The sequence below is a fragment of the Lithobates pipiens genome, unplaced genomic scaffold (assembly GCF_037356315.1).
Source record: "Lithobates pipiens isolate NorthernLeopardFrog02 unplaced genomic scaffold, aLitPip1_a1.2 Scaffold_18, whole genome shotgun sequence".
NCBI classification, from domain to species: domain Eukaryota; kingdom Metazoa; phylum Chordata; class Amphibia; order Anura; family Ranidae; genus Lithobates; species Lithobates pipiens.
The window spans coordinates 201068313-201091891 of NW_027507758.1; the positions used below are offsets into that span (position 1 = coordinate 201068313).

Here is a 23579-nt window from a genome sequence, read left to right on the forward strand (position 1 = left end):
CCTGAAGAAATGGACATCTCTGATTGTTGACCCTCTGTTATCCAGGTTTAATAAGGTAACCAAGATTCCGGTGGAAGGGACTCCTGCTTTCAAGGACCCTGCCGACAGAAGGGCTGAGGCAGTTTCCTGACCCATGTTTATGGGGGTGGGGTCAACATTGCAGCCAGTGTTAGCCACGCCCCTGGTGTCCCAAATGCTTACTGAATGGGCTAAATTGTTGCCTTAAGTATGTCTGTGATGCGGCCTTAGATACGGCCCCCTTGCTCTCTAGAGCCGCAGCATCAACAGTAGTGCTACGTCGTCTGATTTGGCTGAAATGCTGTTCTGCAGACCAGGCATCTAAGAAAGCACTGGCAGACTTGCCTTTCCAGGGAGAGAGGCTATTTGGAGCCTCGCTGGATGACATTATTAAGAATGTTACTGGGGCAATAGTACATTTCTCCCACAGTCCAGAAAAGCAAGGGAGCCACGCTGTAGGCAAGGGCCCTCCTTTTACACTTAGAAGCAGATTTTTTGTCCGCCTGGGTCAGCAGGTAAGCATTCCCAGTCCGACAAGGTGCCTACTGAGGGACAAAAGTGTCCCTGGTTTCGCAAGCCAAACAAGCCTGTGAGCAAATCTATTACCGCGTTAAGGTTTGCCCCCAACTCGACCGGTCGGGTCCCGGTCGGGAGTTTACAGCCCAGTGGACCTCCCTACTTTCCGACCAGTGGGTCTGCAATTGCTTTCCTCAGGGTATAAGGTAGTTTTTCTTGTCTGCTAAACAGCTTTTTTCCCCTCCAACCTTCATCCTCTTCCGGCTCGTCGGGGGAGGCCCTGTTTGGGGCAGTACAGGACCTGCTGCTGCGTTGGGTTATAGTACCTGTACCAACGCTGGAAAGGTTTTAAGGATTCTACGCCAATCTGTTTGTAGTCCCAAAGAAGGAAGAGGTTCGTCTGGTCCTGGACCTTAAGGCCCTCAACAGCTTTGTGAAGGTACAAAGATTCACAATGGAATCCGATGGTACGATGGATTCACGATGGTACATTCTGGGCCTAGAAATCTGGCAAGCGCATTACTTAAGTCTTCAGATGCTGGACCAAGGGGAATGGTCGCTACATCCGGATGTATTTTGGCAACTTTGCTAAGGTGGGGCACGCCATATGTGGATCTCCTGGCTTCTCGACTCAATCGCAAGGTACAGAGGTTTGTGGCCAGGTCAAAAGATCCCTGGGCGGATGGAGCAAACGCGTTGGTGGCTCCATGGGGACATTATCTGCGATTTATGGTTTTTCCCCCACTCAAACTTCTAGCATGTCTGCTTCACAGAGTGGGGGCTGAGGGGATTCTGGCAACATTGATTGCTCCGGATTGCCCTTAGCGTCCGTCGTATGCTGGCATTGTACAAATGGTGGCGGATGTTCCTTGGTTGACTGCCGATGCGAGAGGACCTTCTGTCGCAAGGTCCAATTCTTCATCCTGCTTTACCGTCACTGGCTTTAACGGCATGGCTGTTGAAAGCAAGGTGCTAAGGGGCCGAGGTTTGTCGGATTCGGTAACATCCATTATATGGAAGGCACAGAAGTCATCTTCTCTGAAGATTTATCAACGTAGGTGGAAGGCCTACATCTCCATGTATGAGGAGATGGGGTGGCATCCGCGCATACTCGATTTCCAGGATCCTACTGTTTTTACAACGAGGAGTGGATCAGAAATTTGCCTTAAGCACCATCAAGGGACAGATAACAGCTTTGGCTGTCTTTTTTTCAGTGTCCCTTGGCGACTCATTCATTGGTAAGTACGTTTGTTCAGGGGGTTTGACATGTGGCCCTTTCCGGTTCGACCACTGATACCCCCATGGGATTTTAATCTGGTCCTCTCGGTGCTTCAGAAACCGCCATTTGAAACCATTAGGGAGACTCCCTTATTAATACTCTCTCAGAAAGTAGTCTTTCTAGTGGCCATTACATCTGCCAGGGGGGGTTTCTGAGTTGGCGGCCTTGTCATGCAAGCCTCCCTACTTGGTCCTCCACAAGGATAAGGCAGTGCTGCGTCAGCAGCCTTCATTTCTTCCAAAGGTTGTTTCGGCCTTTCATTGAAATGAGGACATTGTGCTTCTGTCCTTATGTCATCAGCCGTCACACCCCAAAGAGGTTGTTTTGCAGTCCTTGGATGTGGTCTGGGCTCTGCGGGTGTATCTGTCTGCAGCAGCTAATTTTTGGAGGTCGGACTCATTGTATCGGTTGGTGGTCCAAGGAAGGGACTGGCAGTTTAATCGGCCACCATCTCTGGGTGATCAGACAAATAGTTCAGGCTCATGCCATAAGGGGACAGGCGCCCCCCTTTCCTGTCACGGCACATTCTACCAGGGCAATTGGTGTCTCCAGGGCTTTCTAACATCAAGCGTCCATTTCCCTGGTGTGTAAGGCGGCAACCTGGTCGTCCGTTCACACTTTCACAAAATTTTACAAGGTTGATGTGAGCACATCTTCGGATGCTTGCTTTGGCTGCAAGGTTTTGCAGGCGGCTGTTTAAGGTTGCAACTCCTCCATTGAGAAGCTCTGGTTGTTATGGGTGTAATTGTTGTTTGCAGTTCTCACCCCTCGTTTCTTTAACACTGCTTGGGGACGTCCCTAAGGTCAAGATGAGATGCTGTGTCCATCAATGAACAAAAGAGAAAATAGGATTTTTGTACTCGCCGTAAAATCCTTTTCTCTGAAGTTCATTGATGGACACAGCACCCACCCCTTCTATTTATGTTTGTACTGCTTTCGACAAACTGAGCTGCTGGAAGCAGAGTGAGGGTTATAGCCAGTAGGACCACCTCCGGGTGGTACTGTGTAAGTGTTACTATTTTTAACACTTTCTGCCTAGTCCTCTCCTAAAGGGGCAATATAACCCTAAGGTCAAGATGAAGATGCTGTGTCCATCAATGAACTTCAGAGAAAAGGATTTTATGGTGAGTACAAAAATCCTATTTTTTGTTTTGTTTTTTGTTTTGAATAGGGCGGCTAGGGATTGGAATGATTGTCAGTATTTATTGCTTTCTGTGCCCTAGTTTGGGGGATTCAGCCTCTCTATTTGTTCTGTTTACCATTATCATTGAAATTTACATTTTTGGGTTGTCCCCAGAAAAGTAATAGAGGGGGGATTTTCCAATGGAGACAATAGTTCTGGTGACCTGGGGGTCCCCAAGGAATTTTAATTAGTAGTAACTTCCTCTCACTTACTATTTGTCTATGAGAGAGGAAGTGAAGGGAAATCTCCATGATGGGACACAGATGGAAAAAAAATAACCTTGCTCTATCCAAAATGAAAAAAAGAAAGTTTTGCCTATAGTTCTACTTTAATATCAGTGGTGATGGCAGTGGCAGTTGGTTCCCCTCAGCATCAGTATGAGGTTGCCCGCTACACCATTGGTAGTATAAAAAAAAAAAATCCACTATATATACTTTGTAGATGCTATGACTTTTATGCAAACCATTCAATATACACTTATTACAATTTTGTTTTACCAATGTAATTGTAGAAGAATTCATTTTGAATTTTGACATTTATGAAGATATTAAAAATTTCAACATTTTTTTATTGGATATGATTTGTTTAATTTAAAATTTTTCTTGTTTTTGATCTTTTTTTGTTTATAACGCAAACAAATAAAAACCCAGTGGTGATTAATTGCCACCAAAAAAAAAGCTCATCTTGTGTGAAAAAATGATGTATCTTGTGTGAAAAAATTATGTATATTGTGTGGTTACAGCATTGCATGACCGCACAATTACCAGTTAACCACTTGAGGACCAGAAGGATTTGCTTCCTTAACCAAGCCATTTTTTGCAATACGGCACTGTGTCGCTTTAACTGATAATTGCGCGGTTGTGCGACATTGTACCCAAACAAAATGTATGTCCTTTTTTTCGCCACAGATAGCGATTTCTTTTGGTGTTATTTGATCACCTCTGCGGTTTTTATTTTTTATGCTATAAACAAAAAATCGTCAATTTAGAAAAAATATATATTTTTTTACTTTTTGCTAATATATATATATATATATATATATATATATATATATATATATATATATATATATATATATATATGATTTCTTCATCAGTTTAGGCCAATATGTATTCTACATATTTTTGTTAAAAAATTGCAATAAACACATATTGATTGGTTTGCTCAAAAACTATAGCGTCTACAAGTAGATTTATGGAATTTTTATTATTTATTTTCTTTTTTTTATTAGTAATGGTAGCGATCTGCGATATTTAGCAGGATTGCAACATTGAGGCGGACAGATCGGACATTTTTGACACTTTTTTTGGGACCAGTGACATTTATACAGCAATCGGAGATAAAAAATAGCCCTGATTACTGTATAAAAGTTACTGGCAGGGAAAGGAGTTAACACTAGGGGGCAATCAAGGGGTTAAGTGGTCCCTAGGGAGGTGTTTCTAACAGTAGGGGCAGTGTATGGACTGGATGAGGAGAAAGATTGCTGTTCCGGAACATCAGATCTCTCACTCTACCCGTCAGAACGGGAATCTGTCTGTTTACATTGACAGATCACCATTCTGTCTCTCTGAGGAGAGATTACGGGTCACTTGCGGCCACGTGCATTGGCTCCGGCGTCACTCTTATAATGGCCTACGTACACCTATGGCGATTTGCACAGCCATGCCATTCTGACCAGCTGAAAAAAATATTTTGAAGGTGAACACTGGAGCAAATACAGTATGCTGGCAGTTGTGAAATGTACATGTTTTTCCTCTGAGAAAGTGTCTCCCACATTTACCAGTGAGCACAATTTGGTACTGAATGCATAAATTCAAATAATCAATTTACATTTAAGTTCTAAACATTAAAGCCCAACACCTGGTCCCAAATTCACCGTTCAGGAATGTGTGTGGGCACTCTTATGTCATCCATATACATTTCAGGACCATCATTGGGATAATTACTACTCCTACAACACTGATTTGCTTGCTGAAGTTGTAGGAGCGCTTAGAATATACACTGAGATCTGAGATACTGAAAAATAATGGCAAACTACTGAGGATAGAGTAGTTAGCTGGAAAATTAAGATTAAGAGTTAATACCATGAACTGATGCTGTCCTCCTCTTTGGTCCCTAGTAGCGTACAGACTAGCTACAAAAATTGCTTGGGGGAAGGGGTGAGGGGGAGGTGGCGATTATCTGTAGTGATACCCCTGGCAAGAGTCTCAACTTTTTTTTTTTTTTATGTCTGGACCAGCAAAATCTAGGGCAGTGTGGCCTGTGTAAGAACACCCCTTATACTTTAATGGAATGTTGCTTCAATGGTATGGTATGTCCCAATCAAATTTGATGGATAAAACTGCAGGCTGCACTACACAAGATTTCCCCATGGTGTAATGAGGATAAGACCATAAAAACAATATTTCACTTAAGAAAAAAAAAAAAAAGCTTTTCACTGGTACACACATTTATACTTTGGTAAAGTTTCTCTTGCTTATTGTGTTTCTTGTATGTGAATGTTTATGTAAGTTGATTGAGTATGACTATTTTTCTATTGCATTCAGCCAGTTAAACACATTGTCTGATATTTCATTGCGAGGATACGAAGTCAGTAATGCTGGACAGGAAGCAGAGATCCTTCACTCATGTCCAAGTATCCTTTTAACATTGTTGTAGTGATCTTCTGCAAAGGTGATGCCATAGACCATATACACTACACCCAGTCCAACACACCTTAATTTGGGAACTGGTTGTTCATTACCCATAAGCCTTATATCTTTTCATTATTATAAAATGTACCTATTGCAGAACTGGCAAGGTTGGCAATTTGTATGAAATAAATAAAAATAGGAAAAGCTTAAATAATTTAATGGGTGTTCATCAGAGGAGTTTGGAGGGTATGTCTGTCAGTGGGAAGTATGTGGGAGAGATCAATATGAAGAGTAGGACTATGGGCGGTATGTGCAGAGGAGGAGTTTATAAGGATTTCAGGGTGCTTTTTAAGAAAGTAGAGTGATGGGTATGACAGCAGACAATATCAGCAAGGGAGGACTGCAGAGGATCAGACAGCTGGCAGTAGGAGCAGCAGTATGGGAGCTGGACTGGTATAATAACAGATAAGTATATGACACTGGTGACTTTGCATAGGAGAGAAATGTGAAGAGTATGACATTGTAGTATGTTTGCAAGAGGTGACAGACGATAGGTGCCAGGAGACAGAGGCCCTGATATATATCACTCTGTTGTCCTACCCTCTGGAGCAGAAAGTTGTGAGATGGGTGCACAAGGCAGCCAAAGGAATGCAGGGTTGGCTTTGGGCTCTTGCCACCTTTTAGTTTACCTTATCTAGCTTCCACAGTGCTCTTTTTACAGGTAAAGCTGGGAGCAGTAGGGCAGAGAGCAATGGGAGTAAAGGGGCAAGTGGTTAACTAAAGCAGTTTCCTTTGTGTGGCTTTGAAGGGTGCTGTTGTAAACAGCACTGGAAGTTATTCAGCCTGTTCCGTGGCTACTACCTAAGCCTGCTTTTGCTGAAATTACCAAGGAGTGTTGTCACTGTAAAGCTGCTTTTCTTTCTTGGTCTATGGCTTGTTGCTGGGTAATATGATGAACCATCAACTTAGTCACCTGTTGGACTGGGAGAAGAAGGTGATTGTGGCGTGAGGGGGAAGGCAAGTTGTATAGTCTGTGGAGCGTATTTCTGGGACTACTATTTAATATAGGATTATAATATGCATTCTTGAATCATTTCTGGTCCTTGTACACGTGAAAACATTGTTTCTCTTTTGTTCATTGAAGGACACAGCTTCTTCATCTTGACCTTAGGGTTATATCACCACCTTCAGGAGAGGACTAGGCAGAACATGTAAAAACAGCAAAACTGCACAGTACCGCCCAGGGATTCTACTCCAATCTGTAGTCCCAAAAAAGGAAGGGGTCCGTCCGGTCCTGGATCTCAAGGCCCTCAACAGCTTTGTGAAAGCAGAGAGGTTTAGGGTGGAATCAGTTCGCTCTGTGGTCGCTGCACTCCATCAGGGGGATTTCCAGGCATCCCTGGACATCAAGGAAGCATACTTGCATGTCCCCATATGCGTCGGGCAGCAGAGGTTTCTGCGATTTGCGTCTTCATGCGTCTTCACCAAGGTGCTAGCCCCAATTTTGGTTTTGCTAAGGCAGCGAGGGATCACAATCATGAGTTACCTGAACGACCTCCTTCTGAGAGCAGCTTCCGCCTCAGAATTAAGGAAGGATGTGGCAAAAACCATGCAACCTATTTGGGAGTTTGGGTGGGTACTGATCCTCCAGAAGTCGGTGTCAGTACCGACTCAATGCCTGGAGTACCTGGGCTTGCTTCTGGACTCCTCAGAGGCGAGAGTCTTTCTCCCTTCGGACAAGCTGCAGACTCTTCAAGCTGCAGTGAAGTTGTTGGTGTCCCTCAGGTGGTCATCGCTGGGTTTTTGCATGCGAGTCCTGGGTCTCATGGTAGCCACTTTTGAGGCGGTACTGTATGCTCAATTCCACACTCGAGACTTGCAAAAGGAGATCCTGTCCAAATGGGACAAATCTCCCTTATCTCTAGATTGTCAGATTTGGGTGAGCCAGCTAGTTAGGGGTTCCCTGCTCTGGTGGCTGAGGTCTTCAGCCCTTTGGTCCGGGAAGTCGTTCCTTCCTCTTCATTGGACGGTGATCACAATGGAAACCAGCCTGACCAGTTGGGGGGGGGAGTTTGGGGAGTACAGTCGGCTCAGGGTCGCTGGACACAGGAAGAATCCCACCTGCCGATCAACGTGCTGGAACTTCGCGCAATCAGGCGGTGCCCCTCCACATGGTCACAGAGGCTGCAGGGGCGTCCGGTCAGGATCCAGTCAGACAACGTGACAGCGGTGGCGTATGTCGACCATCAAAGAGGAACAAGGAGCTTGGCTGCAGCCCTGGAGTTCGCTCACATCCTGCGCTGGGCAGAGCGGTGTGTGCCGGCTCTGTCGACCGTGTACATTCCGGGCGTAGAAAACTGGCAAGTGGACTACCTAAGTCATCAGATGCTGGACCAAGGGGAATGGTCGCTACTACATCCGGATGTATTTTGGCTCCATTGTCTAAGGTGGGGCACAGTGGATCTCCTAGCTTCTCGACTCAATTGGAAGGTACAGAGGTTTGTAGCCAGGTCAAAATATTCCTGGGCGGACGCGGCAGGAGTGTTGGTGGCTCCATGGGGGCATTATCGGCTTATTTATGCCTTCCCCCACTCAAACTTCTACCATGTCTTCTTCACAGAATTGAGGCCAAGGGAATTCTGGTGATTCTAATTGCCCCAGATTGGCCTCGGCGTCTGGGGTACGCCGACATAGTACGAATGGTGGTGGATGTTCCTTGGCGGCTGCCGATGCAAGAGGACCTTCTGTCGCAAGGTCCAATACTTCATCCTGATTTACAGTCGTTGGCTTTAACGGCATGGCTGGTCTGTCGGATTCAGTAATCTCCACTATGCTGAAGATTTATCATCGTACGTGGAAGGCCTACATCTCCATGTGTGAGGAGATGGGGTGGTGTCTGCGTACATATTCAGTTTCCAGGATCCTACTGTTTTTGCAGCGAGGAGTGGATCAGAAACTTGCCTTAAGCACTATTAAGGGGAAGGTATCAGCTCTGGCTGTCTTTTTTCAATGACCTTTGGCAACTCATTCATTGGGGAGTATGTACCGCTGCCTCCGTGGGATTTGAATCTGGTGCTCTTGGTGCATCAGAAACCACTGTTTGAAAACATTAGGGAGATCCCCTTATTGACACTCTCTTAAAAAGTAGTCTTTCTAGTTGCTATTACATCTGCCAGGAGGGTTTCTGAGTTGGCGGCCTTGTCCTGCAGGTCTCCCTATTTGGTCCTCCACAAGAATAAGGCGGTACTGCGCCTTCGTTTCTTTCAAAGGTGGTTTCGGCCTTTCATCTAAATGAGGACATTGTGCTTCTGTCCTTATGTCCTCGGCTGTCACACCCCAAAGAGGTTGCTTTGCATTCCTTGGATGTGGTCTGCGCTCTGAGGGTGTATCTGTCTGCTGTGGCTCCTTTTCAGAGGTCGGACTCTGTATCAGTGGCTGGTCCGAAGAAGGGCCTGGCGGTCTCGTTGGCCACCATTTCTCTGTGAATCAGACAGATCATGGTTCAGGCTTATACCTTAATCGGGCGGGCGCCCCCCTTTCTTGCCATGGCACATTCGACCAGGGCAATTGGTGCCTCCTGGGCTTTCTGACATAAACCGTCCATTTCCCAAGTGTGTAAGGCGGTGACCTGGTCTCCGTTCACACTTTCACTAAAGTGGCCCCGCCTTTCTCATATAAGAAATGTCAGGCTGCCGGGATCCCCGCAGTGTCTCCACTAGTGGAGACAGAGGATGGATGGACTGCGCTGGAGGCAGAGATCACCCATCGCTGGATCAGATCAGCCATCGCTGGATCCCGGAGAGATGATCATCCGTTGCTGGATTACCACTGCTGGAATCTTTTTTTATTTTTATTTTATTTTTAATAAAGGACTTTCAAAAGTGTGTTTCTTTTTTAACATTCTTTTACACTTTCTTTGTGAAATGGTAGGGGTACTTTTGTACCCCCTTACCATTTCAAACGGGGGGGCGGGATCTGGTGTTAAAGGGGGCGTCCAGATTCTGATAGGTCCCCCACCCGCAGACCCCCACAACCAACGGCCAGGGTTGTGGGGATGAGGCCCTTGTCTTCATCAATATGGGGACAAGGTGTTTTGAGGGGTCACAGACCCCCAAAGCATCCTCCCAATGTTGAGGGCATTTGGCCTGGTACGGTTCAAGAGGGGGGGCGCTCTCGTCATCCCCCCCCCTCTTTTCCTGCGGCCTACCAGGTTGCGTGCTCGGATAAAGGGTCTGGTATAGATTTTTAGGGGGAAGCCATTTTTTTTTAAATTTGGCGTGGAGTTCCCCTTAAAATCCATACCAGACCTGAAGGTCCTGGTAATTGAATTTCGGGGAACCCCACGCTTTTTAAAAAAATTTTATTTTATAATCCATGACTTCTCTGTATTATGGGGAGTGAGTTATTTTAAATGACTTTTTTTCCTGCAGAAATGACACTTTGTCCAGGGACAGTTCTAAGCACCGGAAACATGCGCCCCTTTACGGGCATACTATACACACCCCCAGGTACAAAATTTAAAGGAATATTACACTTTTATTGTTTCACTTTAAGCATTATTAAAATCACTGCTCCCAAAAAAAGGGCCTTTTTAAAACTTTTTTTGCATTGATACATGTCCCCTGGGGCAGGATCCAGGTCCCCAAACACTTTTAGCAGACAGAAACTACTCCTTTTACCTGGTGCTGACTCCTATGTAATCCTCTTCCTCGGACGCCATGTGTGTGCGGGTCTACATCTTAGGCAGCAAATGCTATGCTGGAGGGGTGGTGAGTCTGGTGGGGTCCCTTTCTCGCTGCAGGCTGTGGGGAGTCCATTTGTTCCAGTACGGCTACTGGTGTGGGGAGTGTCCCTTTGCAGTGGTCACTCTTGGTGTGGGGGGTGTCTCGTCTTCCCCTGTGGAGTCTCAGAAGCATGTTTCCCCAACTGACCCCCTAACAGAGGCTGCAGGACTCTCTGGGTCCCAGCCATCCATTGACACACTGACGGCCACCCTGGAGTCCTTTGTGTCCCAGGTGGAGGTGGCTCTTGGGCGGCAGACTAGCAAGAAGCATCCCCTGCTTCATCTGTCTAAATCTGATTTGGCTGCCATGGATGGAGCCCACCCTGCGGGGGTCTGCAGCCGTGCTCCTAGATTTTTTTTGTACATTGAGGATGATTCCTCTGCCCGGTGGCTGCACGCGAGAAGGTGCTGGTGGACGCACTGATTGCATCTGTGTGGGAAATTTAAAAAAAGGCGGATCCAGCCGTGGCTTTGGTGGAGGTACCAGTCCCTTTTGGCATTCACAAGCTGTCTTGCATGGAAAAAGTGTTCCCTTATCCCTCCTTTTTTGACAAGTTTGTCTATAAGGAACGAGAGCGTCCAAAACGTCCCTTTACAGTCTCAAAGTGCTTCGCTGTACGTTATCCTTTTGAGGAAGGTCTTCTCAAGAAGTGGACAACTTCAGCTGGGGTTGATCCCCCAGTCTCTTGGGGGGGGTAAGTTGCCTCCTGCCGTCACTGAATTGGGGGACCAGCTGGTCCGGGGGCTGCAGTTTGTGATGCCTCTTTGGACGCAGCTCCCTTGCTTTCTAAGCTGTCTGTTTCAGCGGTAGTGCTTCTGCGGGTATTGTAGCTGAAGTGTTGGACTGTGTACCAGGCCTCTAAAAAAGCCCTAGCTGACCTGCCTTTTCAAGGTGATCATTTGTTTGGGGCCACTCTGGATGATATCATTAAGAGTTTCAAAGGGGGAAGAGTACTTTTCTTCCACAGTCAAAAAAGGGGAAGGAGCTGTGTCGCAAGTGTGGTCCTTCCTTCTTGGCATACAGTATTTTCGTCTTTCAGTGTCCACTGATAAAGGCTCAAAGTCTTTCAAGCCACCCCTCGAGAGGTTCCAAGCAACCCTGGTCTGGCAAACCGAGAGCAGGGTTCTCCAGACCACCAGATTCCTTTGATATGAAGGGGCGCCCTCACCCACAGCCCTGGCAGAAGGAACGTCTTCACTGGATTCCAGGCCGACATGTGGGTCCACAAAGTGATTCAGTCTGGTTACAAGATCGAGTTCCAGTCTTGTCCCCCAAGCAGATTTTTTCCGTCCAATCTGTGTCTGTCTCCAGACCGTTTGTTAGCCCTCCGGGGCGTGGTGCAAGGCCTGTTGCATCAAGGGGTGATTGTCCCAGTTCCCATGTCAGAACGTTTCCAGGGTTTTTGATCAAACCTGTTTACAATCCTTAAAAAAAGAGGGTATGGTACTTCCGATTCTTGACATCAAGGCCCTGGACTACTTTGTGCGGGTGCCGAAGTTCAGAATGGAGTTCATTAGCTCCATGGTGGCATCTCTCCATCAAGGGGACTTTCTTGCCTCCATCGACATCAAGGATGCTTACCTGCACATTCCGATATGTGCACAACACCAGCGGTTCCTCCGCTTTGCTGTGGGAGGAGGAGCATTATCAGTTTTCAGCATTACCCTTTGGTCTCGCCTTCACTCTTTGGGTCTTCACCAAGTTGTTGGCCCCAGTTCTTGTGCTGCTGCCCCAGCAGGGAATTGCTGTTCTGGGCTACCTGGATGACCTTCTGCTGCGAATAGAGTCCCCAGAGACCCTGAGGGGTGACGTGGAGATCACTATTCATACTCTGACAGATATTGGGTGGCTGATAAATTACCAAAAGTGTGATTCCAGTTCAGAAATTGGTTTATCTGGATCTGATTCTGGATTCCGCACTGGCCAGAGTTTTCCTTCCACAGGACAAACTTCAGAAGTTACAGGCGGCAACCTGCTTACTGCTGTCCAGTAGGTGGGTCTCACTGCAGACTTCCATGTGGGTACTAGGCCTGATGGTGTCTATTTTCGAGGCAGTCCCGTTTGCTCAGTTTCATACGAGACCCCTGCAAAACGAGATCTTGTTAAAATGGGTCAAATGTCCAGGGTCTCTGGACAGTCGGATTCAGCTGAGCCAAGGAACCAAAGGGTCCCTGATCTGCTGCCTTTGTTTCCTGACTCTTCGGCAGGGGCAATCCTTTTTCCCCTTTGTACTGGATGGTGTTGATAGGTAGCCTAGATTCCCTATCAACATCTTGGAACATTGGATGGTGAAGTAGAATAATAACGTATTGAACCAGGCAGGACTTCAGTGATGCAGGTTTATTAACAGCTGGGAACATTCAGGTTTATGTTCAAAGTATTACAAGATAGAGGTCTAATTTGTACAGTTCCTTACAATGAAAGCATATTAGGTACAATATGATTGGTTGCTAAGATCTACGTCAATGTAACGAACCATAAATCTGACTTATCATACAACCCTACAAACTTATTCATTCTCAGAATTCCTACATGTTTATTAAAATGATTTAAAACTGTTTTTGTCTATGACTTTACCCATTAAAATACTTGTATAGAGACAAAATGGCACCCATTCATGTTTAATCAAACCCTCCTTGTCCTGATAAGTCTTTACGAACTCAAAGGTAACAGATTTACAACTTTGGGAAAATGACCCCACCTTATGTGTTATATATATGTGTTATTGTTTTTCACTATACAATATATATATATATATATATATATATATATATATATATATATATATATATATATATACATATACATATATACACAAAGCTAACTACTTTATTCAGTGTTATCTTATTCAATGTATTTTAACAGTTTTAATAGGGGCACACACAGATCTTTTGACCCTGTCAAACTAAATGAATGTACATAACTTTCCCATATTCCATATAAAACTTCTTATACTTGACAATGTTTATTTATTACCTTTAAGTAATGTTATCTTATCAGACTATAGTTCAACTGCTGTCAGTGTTTCATATCTAATTAGTGAATTTAAAAACTATGAAGTATCCTAATACACTTTCACCCAGTAAAAATATCAGCATGAAGCAGAGAGGTCATCTAAAGGTTAACATTAAAAAATTTAGACCTTCTGTATATTTATAGTATATTTATAAAGATTAATAACTATTGTTTTACTGTTAAATAATAATATTGATAAGACCCCTACTATATAAAAATAATATTGTTAGTAATAATATGAACAATAATACTTATAAGACCACTACTATATAATAATAATAATAATAATAATAATAATAATATGAATAATAATTATATTATCAATAAAACATATACAAATTAATATGAATAACATAAATTATATTGGATAATAAGAAATTTTACTACAACGGATCAGCTTCAGGGGCTCCTGATACGGATCCAGTTGGACAATGTCAACCACCAGGGATTAACTAGGAGTGTGTTAGCAGGCCTGGAAGTAGCCGACATTCTCCTGTGTGCAGAGCGTTTCGCCCCAACCATCTCCGCCGTCCACTTTCCGAGGGTGAACAACTAGCAGGCAGATTACCTCAGTCAACAAGTGTTGGACCAAGGGGAGTGGTCCCTTCATCAGGCGGTATTTCAACAGATATGTCTGCATTGGGGCTTTCCAGAGGTAGATCTGATGGCATCCCCAGTCAACAGGAAGGTGCAGAGGTTTGTGGCCAGGTTTTGGGACCCTCTGACGGATGCTTAAGATGCTCTGGTGGCTCAGTGGGGCCAGTGTCTGATCGGCACCTTTCCTCCCCTCAAGCTTCTGCCTAGGCTGTTACGCAGGATCGAAGCCAAAGTAATTCTGCTAATTCCAGTGGCTCTGGACTGGCCTTGATGGTCCTGGTGCGTCTGGTTGCAGACGCACCCTGGTGGCTGCCTCTCAGGGAGGATCTGCTATCCCAAGGGCCGATCTTCCACCCTGCTTTACTGTCGCTGGCTTTAAGGGCTTGGCTGTTGAAAGCCAGGTGTTGAAGGATAGAGGCTTGCCTTGGTGATTCCGACACTCCACAAAGCTAGGAAGTCTAGTTCCAGGAAGGTAGATCATCGGACATGCAAAGCGTACATTTCATGGTGTGAGTCGGTGGGGTTTTTCCCACGTTCCTTTTTGTTGGCTCGGATTTTGACTTTTCTTCAGAGGGGCGTTGAAAAGAATTTGGCCTTGAGTACTATCAAGGGCCAGGTGTCGGCTTTGGCGGTTTTCTTTCAACGCCCCCTGGCTTCACATTCACTAGTGCGCACCTTCATTCAGGGGGTGTGACGTGGTTCCACCGGTGTGATCTCCCTTGCCACTGTGGGACTTGAATCTGGTGCTTTCGATTCTACAGAAGCCTCTGTTTGAAAATATTCAAGAGATTCCCCTGCTCACTCTGTCACAGAAGGTGGAATTCTTGGTGGCCATCACTTCTGCTTGCAATGTGTCAGAATTGGCGGTGCTATCCTCTCACACGCCTTACCTGGTGATTCATAAGTACAAGGTGGTTCTTCATCCTTGTCCTTTGTTCCTTCCAAAAGTTGTTTCCGATTTTTAAATGAAGCCCTTATGTTGCCTTCCCTGTGTCCCAGGCCACAACATCCGAGGGACTTTGCCTTACACACCCTGGATGTGGTTCAGGTGATCGGGTGTATTTGGTGGCCACTGAGTCCTTTCGGAGGTCAGACTCCCTGTTTGTGATCATGGATAGGCCAAAGAAGGGGCTGTCTGCTTCCTTGGCGACCAGTTCTAGATTGATCAGACAGACAGTGACTCAGGCCTGTTCTTTCAGGGGTCAGGTTCCTCCCTTCCCAGTGAAGGCACACTCTACTCGGGTGCTGAGTGCCTCCTGGGCCTTCCATCATCAGCTGTCAGTGACGCAAGTGTGCAAGGTGGCCACCTGGTCATCGGTGCGCACTTTTACTAAATTTTACTAAGTGGATGTGCTGGCATCTGCGGATGCCTTTTTTGGCTGCAAGGTTCTGCAGGCTGCGGTCTAGAGGGTTTTTTCCTCATGAAGGGGTTTTCTTGCTGTTCTGGTTGGGTTCCAGTTGTTCTCATTGAGCTCCAGGTTGTCTGGTTGGCCTGTTTTTTTGTTGGCTGCCCCACCCCTCATGTTTGGCACTGCTTTGGGACATCCCTATGGTTCTGAATAAGGAAGCGCTGTGTCTGTCAATGAGCAAATGGGAAAATAGTGTTTTTGACTTACCGCAAAATCTGTTTCTCTGAGTTCATTGACAGACACAGCACCCACCCCTCTATGGTGCTTTTAATGGTTCTGACACTGCTTGTGACAAAACTGAAGGCCTATAGCAGAGAGGGAGGGTGTATATCACCTAGAACTGCCCATGGGGGTAGCCAAGTCTTTTTTCTGCCTAGTGCCCTACTCCTGAAGGGGGCAATTTAACCCTGTGGTTCTGAATAAGGAAGCACTGTGTAGGGCTGGGTGATTCCCCCTCCCCCCAAAAAAAAAAAATGCAATTTTTTTTTATAAAAATACTCTAAAGTGCAGACATACTGCAGGAGATTACCAGAGACTGTGGACATACTGCAGAAGATTACCAGAGACTGCGGACATACTGCACGAGATTACCAGAGACTGCGGACATACTGCACAAGATTATCAGAGACTGTGGATATACTGCACGAGATTATCAGAGACTGTGGATATACTGCACAAGATTATCCAAGACTGTGGATATACTGCACGAGATTATCAGAGACTGTGGATATACTGCACAAGATTATCAGAGACTGTGGATATACTGCACAAGATTATCAGAGACTGTGGCTATACTGCATGAGATTATCAGAGACTGTGGATGTGATGAGATTACCTGTGAATTGGGGCCCAGATGACAGCTTCGCAGAGTGCATTGCACAGAGAACACAGGGGGCTGTATTCGCGTGCTGGCTAGCAGAGAGGGGACAGGGCCGGGAGCTCCACTCGGACCATATTGACTGTAGTTAGAGCAGCGATCAGAGTGGGTGTGTCAGTAGAGCTTCTGGCCCCTCCCCCTCTGTATTCCCCAGCCAGTATAGAGGGGGAGCGGGGGCGGGGCCGGCTCCACTGACACACCCACTCCGATCCCTGCTCTAACTACAGCTGTCCTAGTATACAGGCTACATGGGGTGGAGTCAGCGCGTCAGTGGAGCTCCCAGCCCTGCACCTAGATTGGGAATACAACCTCCCGTGTCCTTTATGGGCTCTGCAAAGCCACTTGTTTTGCCTGTCCTGTCGCGACGGGCCTGCGGACATGCCCCCTGCTATTGAAAATCTGAAGGGAAAATAAATATTTTCTTCAAATCTGAATCGATTTTGAACTCACAACTCAATTCAAGATTAAAAAATAGTTTCATTTGTTACATCAGGGGACACAGAGCCATAGTAGTTACTATGTGGGTTTATATGAGAACCAACAGGTAATGGACACTGGCACGCCCCTAAGGCAAGATGTGTACTCCCCTATATAACCCCTCCCATTACTGGGAGTCCTCAGTTTTTTTCGCCAGTGTCTAAGGTGTTGGTCACAAGTAAAGATGTGCTGTGCTGAGCTCCACTGGAAGCAATCCTTGTTTTGGCTAGCCATGCTGGCCGGATCCGTTCTGATGTCTTTTCATGGGCTAAATTAATGGTTCCTGGGCCTCGTGTACGAAGAAACGAGGTTTCGAGAGCTGGGCCCTAGGATACAGTACTTTTTGGTAGTAAGGCCATAAAGTTCTTACTGGCAGGGTGCTGTCGCAGGTCCAGGATTGTGGGTAACCCGAGGTTCCCCAGTTCCTGAAGGTTTCCTAAAAGTTCTCAGAGCCCACTGTGAAGGGTGAAGATTGGGTCTTTATCTCTGATAAAACCCTGCTGTGAGGAAAAGGGAAGGGAGATTTTCTCAAGAAAATGTATAATGTTGTCATGCATATGTGTCACCACTGGGGGCTGTATTGAGCACTCACCATCCTGACGCTGGAAACAGCACAGAAGCCTTCATTATCCTCTCCTCCAGCTGCAACAGATCCTCCGGTAAGAAGGGGAGGTCTGGTCTTCTGTGCTCCCAAATTGTTCCCCCCCACCATGTCTTCAGATGCCAATCGTGCGAGGAAAGCACTTTCCTTTAAAAAGGAAAGGGGGAGCCGTATTCCGCGCAGAGGGTGTGGCCAACGGCGTCAGACGCCGGCCACGCGTACAGGAAGTGGTTTAAGCACTGTGTGTATAGCTGCTGTTTGGCTGTGGATGGACAGAGCAAACAGGCTGGCTGGATCAGGTTTGGTGACACAGGCATTTCCCTTTGACACATTGTACTGTAAAGAGGCAAGGATTAATAGCAGCTATTGCGCTGTACTATAGCCTATTAGTGTACATTCTTTTGCTGGTAGTGCCTCTGCTTTGTGCTTTAAGCTATGAGTGGCAAAGGGACCAGGAACTCCTATAAGGGTTCTAAAGGATCAATGTTTACCCAACAAACTAAAACCATGTCATCCTCTTCTGAGAGTGTTGCAGCCATCAGATTGAGCCCTCAGGGGAAACTGTTGGTTGCTGAAATTATTGCTGGTTTGGAAAAGAAGATTGATGCTATTTTATCCCTCCATAGTGGGGTCAAACGTAGCAGATCCCCATCTAGTGCTCAAAACCCTCTTTTGAAGGTTCAGGAGGCTGGGGATCAGATAGATCTTCCCAAAGATTTGGAAGATACTGGTTTATCCTCTTCGGAGGATCCTAATATAGAAGGATTAACATCACAAGATAGGTTGATTGTGCACTCTTACTAAGTTGGTTCATTCAACCTTTTTGCTGCCTGCAGCGCAGGCTCTTGATGATCCCACCTCTAATTTGGGACTTGATGATCCCACCTCTAATTTGGGATCATTAAAACCTCCTCCATCTGGGGATGCCTTTCCTATTCATGCATGGTTAAGGAAGCTTATGTATGCTGAATGGGAACATCCGGATAAACAATATTATCCGCCTAAGAGATTCACCACACTTTATCCTATGGAAGAAGACTTCTATAAGAAATGGGGGGGGTTCCAGCGATTAATGCTGCAATTGCCTCAGTGAATAAGAATCTCACATGTCCGGTAGATAATACGCTAATGTTAAAGGATCCAACAGCTAAAAAGTTGGAGCTTCTTTCTAAAAGCCATATGGCTTTAGCAAGTTCAGTAGCACAGCCGGTTCTTGCCGCAATTGGCATATCCCAGTCCATTAAGGAACAGTTTGAGACATTCTGCCTGATGAACAGGACCAACATTGCGCTGATTTATCAGAAACACTGTTTCACAGTAGATGCTTTGAGAGATTCTATCATTCAAATCTCACGGCTTATGCTTGGACTAGTGCATTCTCGCAGAGTTCTGTGCCTGAAAAGTTGGTCAGCCGAAGTACCGTGTAAAAAGCTCTTAGCCAGTTTCACTTTTCATGGTGAACGGCTATTTGGAAATGATTTGGATGAATACCTACAAAAAACCTCTAATGGCAAAAGCTCTCTTTTACCAGTAAAGAAAAAAAATCAAACATTTCTCCTTTAAGCGTTCTTCTTCTCCTGTGCCAGCGGCATCAGCCTCTAGGCAGTCTCGATGGCCTCAACCATCAGGTTCAAGGGGGAAACCCCAAGGGCCGCACCAAGGTCGGAAGAGATCTTGGGGCAAAAAGCCCACAAAACAGAATGCTAAAGCCTCCTTATGAATGGGAGCCCCCCCCCCGCTCACTCGGGTGGGGGGAAGGCTCCTGCAATTCTCAAGGATCTGGCAGGAACAATGTCGAGACATATGGGTGGCTTCTGCTGTTTCTCTAGGTTACAAACTAGAGTTCCGAGATTTTCCATCTCTTCGGTTTCTAAGGTCAAATGTTCCCAAGGCCCCAGAGAAGAAGGCTCTCCTTCTAGTGCTGGATCATCTATTATCCAAGTCGGTGATATCAGAGGTTCCCTTAGAGGAACAGGGCACAGGTTTTTATTCAAACCTTTTTACGGTTCCAAAACCAAACAGAGAAGTAAGACCTATTCTAGATCTTAAAGATCTGAATCGGCACTTGAACATCCGATCCATTCGCATAGAGTCAATCCGGTCGGTTGTTGCCATCCTCCAAGGAGGGGAGTTTTTGGCTTCTATCGATATCAAAGATGCATATGTGCACGTGCCAATATTTCCCGCTCACCAGAAATTTCTGCGCTACAAAATAGAAAATCATTTTCAGTTTGTGGCCCTGACATTGTCGTGCAGCACAAAAGGAAGTGAATCATGTTCTAAATTGGGCAGAACATAACGTCCCTTGCCTATCGGCAATATTCATTCTGGGAATAGAAAATTGGCAGGCGGACTACTTGAGTCGCCAACAATTATTTCCGGGGGAATGCTCTATTCACCCCAACATCTTCCTAGCGATATGTTAGAGGTGGGGTACTCCGTATGTGGACCTGTTCGTGTCCAGATTCAACAATAAGGTTGACAACTTCGTTTTTCGAGAACAAAGGATCCGCTAGCTTGCGGAACAGACGCATTAGTCTTCCCATGGGATCAGTTTTCTCTGATCTATTTCCTGCAGTTCTGCTACTTCCGTGTCTTCTTCACAGGATCAAGTAGGAACAAAAGGAGGCAATTCTGGTGGCCCCAGCATGGTCCAGAAGATCTTGGTTTGCCGAGATCATAAAGATGGCAGTAGAAGTCCCTTGGACTCTGCCATTATGGCCAGACCTTCTCGCACAAGGTCTGGTATTCCATCCTACCTTACAGTCACTAAATTTAACGGTTTGGCTATTGAGACCCACATTCTAAAGGATCATGCTTTTTCTCCTTCGGTAGCGTGTCTACCTTGATTAATGCCAGGAAGCCGGCTTTCAGAGACATTTACTATAGAGTCTGGAAGGCATATGTTTCCTGGTGTGGATCCAGGGGTTGGCACCCCAGGAAATATGTCATAGGTAGGATCCTTGATTTCCTGAAAATGGGTTCAGAAATTAAGCTGGCCTTGAATACTATCAAAGGCCAGATCTTGGCCTTGTCAATATTTTTTCAACAGCCTCTGGCTTCTCACTCTTTTTAGTGCGTAGCTTTGTTCAGGGGGTAACATGGATCAATCCCCCTATCGATGCACCTCTAAATCCTTGGGATTTAAACTTGGTTCTATTGGCTATGCAGAAACAGCCTTTTGAACCTTTACGTGAAATTCCCTTGGTTCTTTTGACTAGAAATATAGTCTTTCTGGTTGCTATTTCTTCTGCTAGAAGAGTATCAGAACTAGGGGCTCTGTCTTGTCTTGTAAAGAGCCATATCTGATCATGCATAAGGCTAAAGTGGTGTTACGTCCTCATCCTGAATTCCTACTAAAGTTGGTGACAGATTTTCACTTAAACCAAGATATTGTTCTTCCTTTTTCTTCCCAGAGCCTCACTTTAGGGAAGAAAAGGCACTACATTCCCTTGATGTAGTGAGAGCGGTCAGAGTGTATTTAAAGGCTGCCACTCAGGTTCGTAAAACAGATGTTTTATTCGTACTGCCAGATGGTCCAAAAAGAGGACAGGCAGCATCAAAATCCACTATTTCCAAGTCGATTCGTTGAGTCATTATTCAGGCTTATGGTTTAATGAAGAAAATTCCTCCTTTTCATTTTAAAGCACACTCAACCAGGGCGGTTAGTGCCTCTTGGGCGGTGCTTCATCATGCCTCTATGGCTCAGATCTGTAAGGCCGCAACTTGGTCTTCTGTTCATACGTTTACCAGATTTTATCAAATCAATGTTAAAGGTCATGAGGATATTGCCTTCGGGCGCAGTGTACTACAGGCTGCAGTATGAGTCTTCTGGCCTCCTTTTTTTGATGTGTCTCCCTCCCTTCAGTTGCCATTGCTATGGGACATCCCACATAGTAACTACTATGGCTCTGTGTCCCCTGATGTAAGAAAAAAACAGGATTTTTAAAACAGCTTACCTTTAAAATCCTTTTCTTTGATGTACTTCAGGGGACACAGAGGGTCCCCCCCCCTTCTTAAGTAATGGGAGGGGTTATATAGGGGAGTACACATTTTGCTTTAGGGGCGTGCCAGTGTCTATCACCTGTCGGTTCCCATATAAACCCACATAGTAACTACTATGGTTCTGTGTCCCCTGATGTACATCAAAGAAAAGGATTATACAGGTAAGCTGTTTTAAAAATCCTGTTTTTTCTCCAGTCCTAGCGCTGTGTCTGTCAATGTAAATACAGTACAGGGCATAGGATCTTTAACCATCAGTTATATGCAGCCACCGTTAATTGACTGAATTTTGGCAAAAAGAAAGCTTTAGGGACATGCCTTTAATAACTCCTCCCACTCTTAGCTTAGCTTTAGTTTTTTTGCGAATGCCTAGGTTTTGGACTACTGAAAGAAGCATACCTCTTTCCTATGGAGGGGCTTTCATCGCTTGAATCCTTGTAGAGTTTAAAGACATCTGCCACCGTAAGTTGTGCTGGCGCTTTTATGCTTTGATCACCAAGGAGTGCAGACTTAAAAAATTTGCGCTTGTGCATTTTTGTTCTATTTCACTGGGCACGTATGTGCCTTTTTCCTTCCCTGGGCATTCTTTTTTCTGATTGGCACCGGCTCCATCTTAGGGATTGCACAGCGATCCCTGGATGTCTGCTTGGGTGCAGCAGTCTACAGTGCTTAGTACTAAACCCTACCCTCTCCACAGCAAAAGAAGCAGTGAGGACATTTGCAGCATACATGGCAAACGGGTAAGGAGTCAGATGATTTTGCTAACTCGGGCGCATAGTTTTAGTTTTGGGGGGGAATATGTAAAAAAAGAGACCAGATGTCAGGATAACCTATTTCCACAGGGCTGTAGTGCCCTCTGTTTGGACAGTTGCCCCCAGTTTGATTCCCTTCTGTCCTCTGGGTATAACCCGATGGTCCTTCAGCCGGTCAGCCTTTGTTTAGCTTATTTAGAGAGTAATTTTCTGCCCTATTGCCTTATTTTATGAGCAGAATTTTGGTCATTTTAGACACCGTAGATAATGTGTCACAAGCAGTTCCCCCTCCTGGGTAAATCTTTGACTGTACTTTGGCTGCAGATGCATTGAGAAGGAAGGTCCCTATTCCTCTTCTGAGGAATAGGATCAGAATGAGTTTCCTTATGGATACCCTTATTGATGCTGTCCATTCTTGTTTAGCATTAGAGCAGCTTAAGCTTGCTAACCCCAAGGTCTTCTGCATGGGTACCCTACAATTGTCCATGCCTGCTAGGACCTTTCAGGTCCACTTGCTCTTAGTGCCAGTCCTATATGATGACTGACTCCAATCTGAAAAGCTGATATTTGCTCCTCCAAAATGTTTTGCTCAGCAATATCCTATTGAGGAGCGCTTAATGCAAAAATGGATGGTCCCTGTATTGGACCCTACCATCTATTGTTTGTACTTGTCTTGTACCTTACTAATAATAAAACTGGATTTTTGATTTACCAGTAAAATATGATTCTTGAAGTACAGTACAGGATACAGATCCCACTCCTGTTCTTTTGACCTCTCTTGCTTGCTACAATACTGAGGCTAGCTGGGAGTTGGAGATGTTTCTGAAGCATTTGACCCATGGTTAAGGATAGGGCTGCAACTAACAATTATTTTCATAATCGATTAGTTGGCCGATTATTGTTTCGATTAATCGGTTAATAACCTTAAAAAAATAATAGAAAACTGTTTGGTCAAAGGAATTTTCAGACAGTGTATGTGGTTTTCATTCAGAAATTACATTCATTGTAAAAACAGAATGTTTAAAACTAAGTGAAAATTTCAAACAAAATTCTTTCATTCAGCGAATGTAGAAAGATTTTTCGTCTGAAAATTGATCCGTGTGGTCAGCATAATGCTCGGTACACACCTATGCAGTTTTTCGTTTGATCTGCTTCTGCAGTGCTTTTTGCTGTGCGTTTTTGATTTGACGTAAATTTACTGCAAGTTGCATTTTTGCTTTTTTTTTGGGTAGATTAAAAAACACAAATTGCTTCAAAAATGCATTACATGCTTTTCTGCAGCTTCTCCATTGAAGTATATTGAACCAAAGAAGCACTGTTTTGCGTTTAAAAGTCCCTGACCCTTTCCAAATACGCAGCGGCTGAAAAAAAAAAAGCACAGATATGACCATGTCCCATAGGAAACCATGTAAATACATAATGGGGTTAAAAAGACT

At 45.2% G+C, this 23579-nt stretch overlaps 1 protein-coding gene across 11 annotated transcripts in view; it reads left to right on the forward strand.

Annotated features, from left to right (window-relative positions):
- TBCE (tubulin folding cofactor E) overlaps positions 1-23579 on the forward strand; it is a 969060-nt gene that overhangs the window by 295110 nt on the left and 650371 nt on the right. For 10 of the 11 annotated variants that reach the window (XM_077486518.1, XM_077486519.1, XM_077486516.1 and 7 more), the window contains one exon: positions 5543-5631. The exons of the other annotated variant lie outside the window; for it this stretch is intronic. In XM_077486518.1, coding sequence (XP_077342644.1) covers positions 5543-5631 — 89 coding nt within the window. The remainder of the gene's footprint in view (positions 1-5542; positions 5632-23579) is intronic. 11 annotated transcript variants of the gene reach the window in all.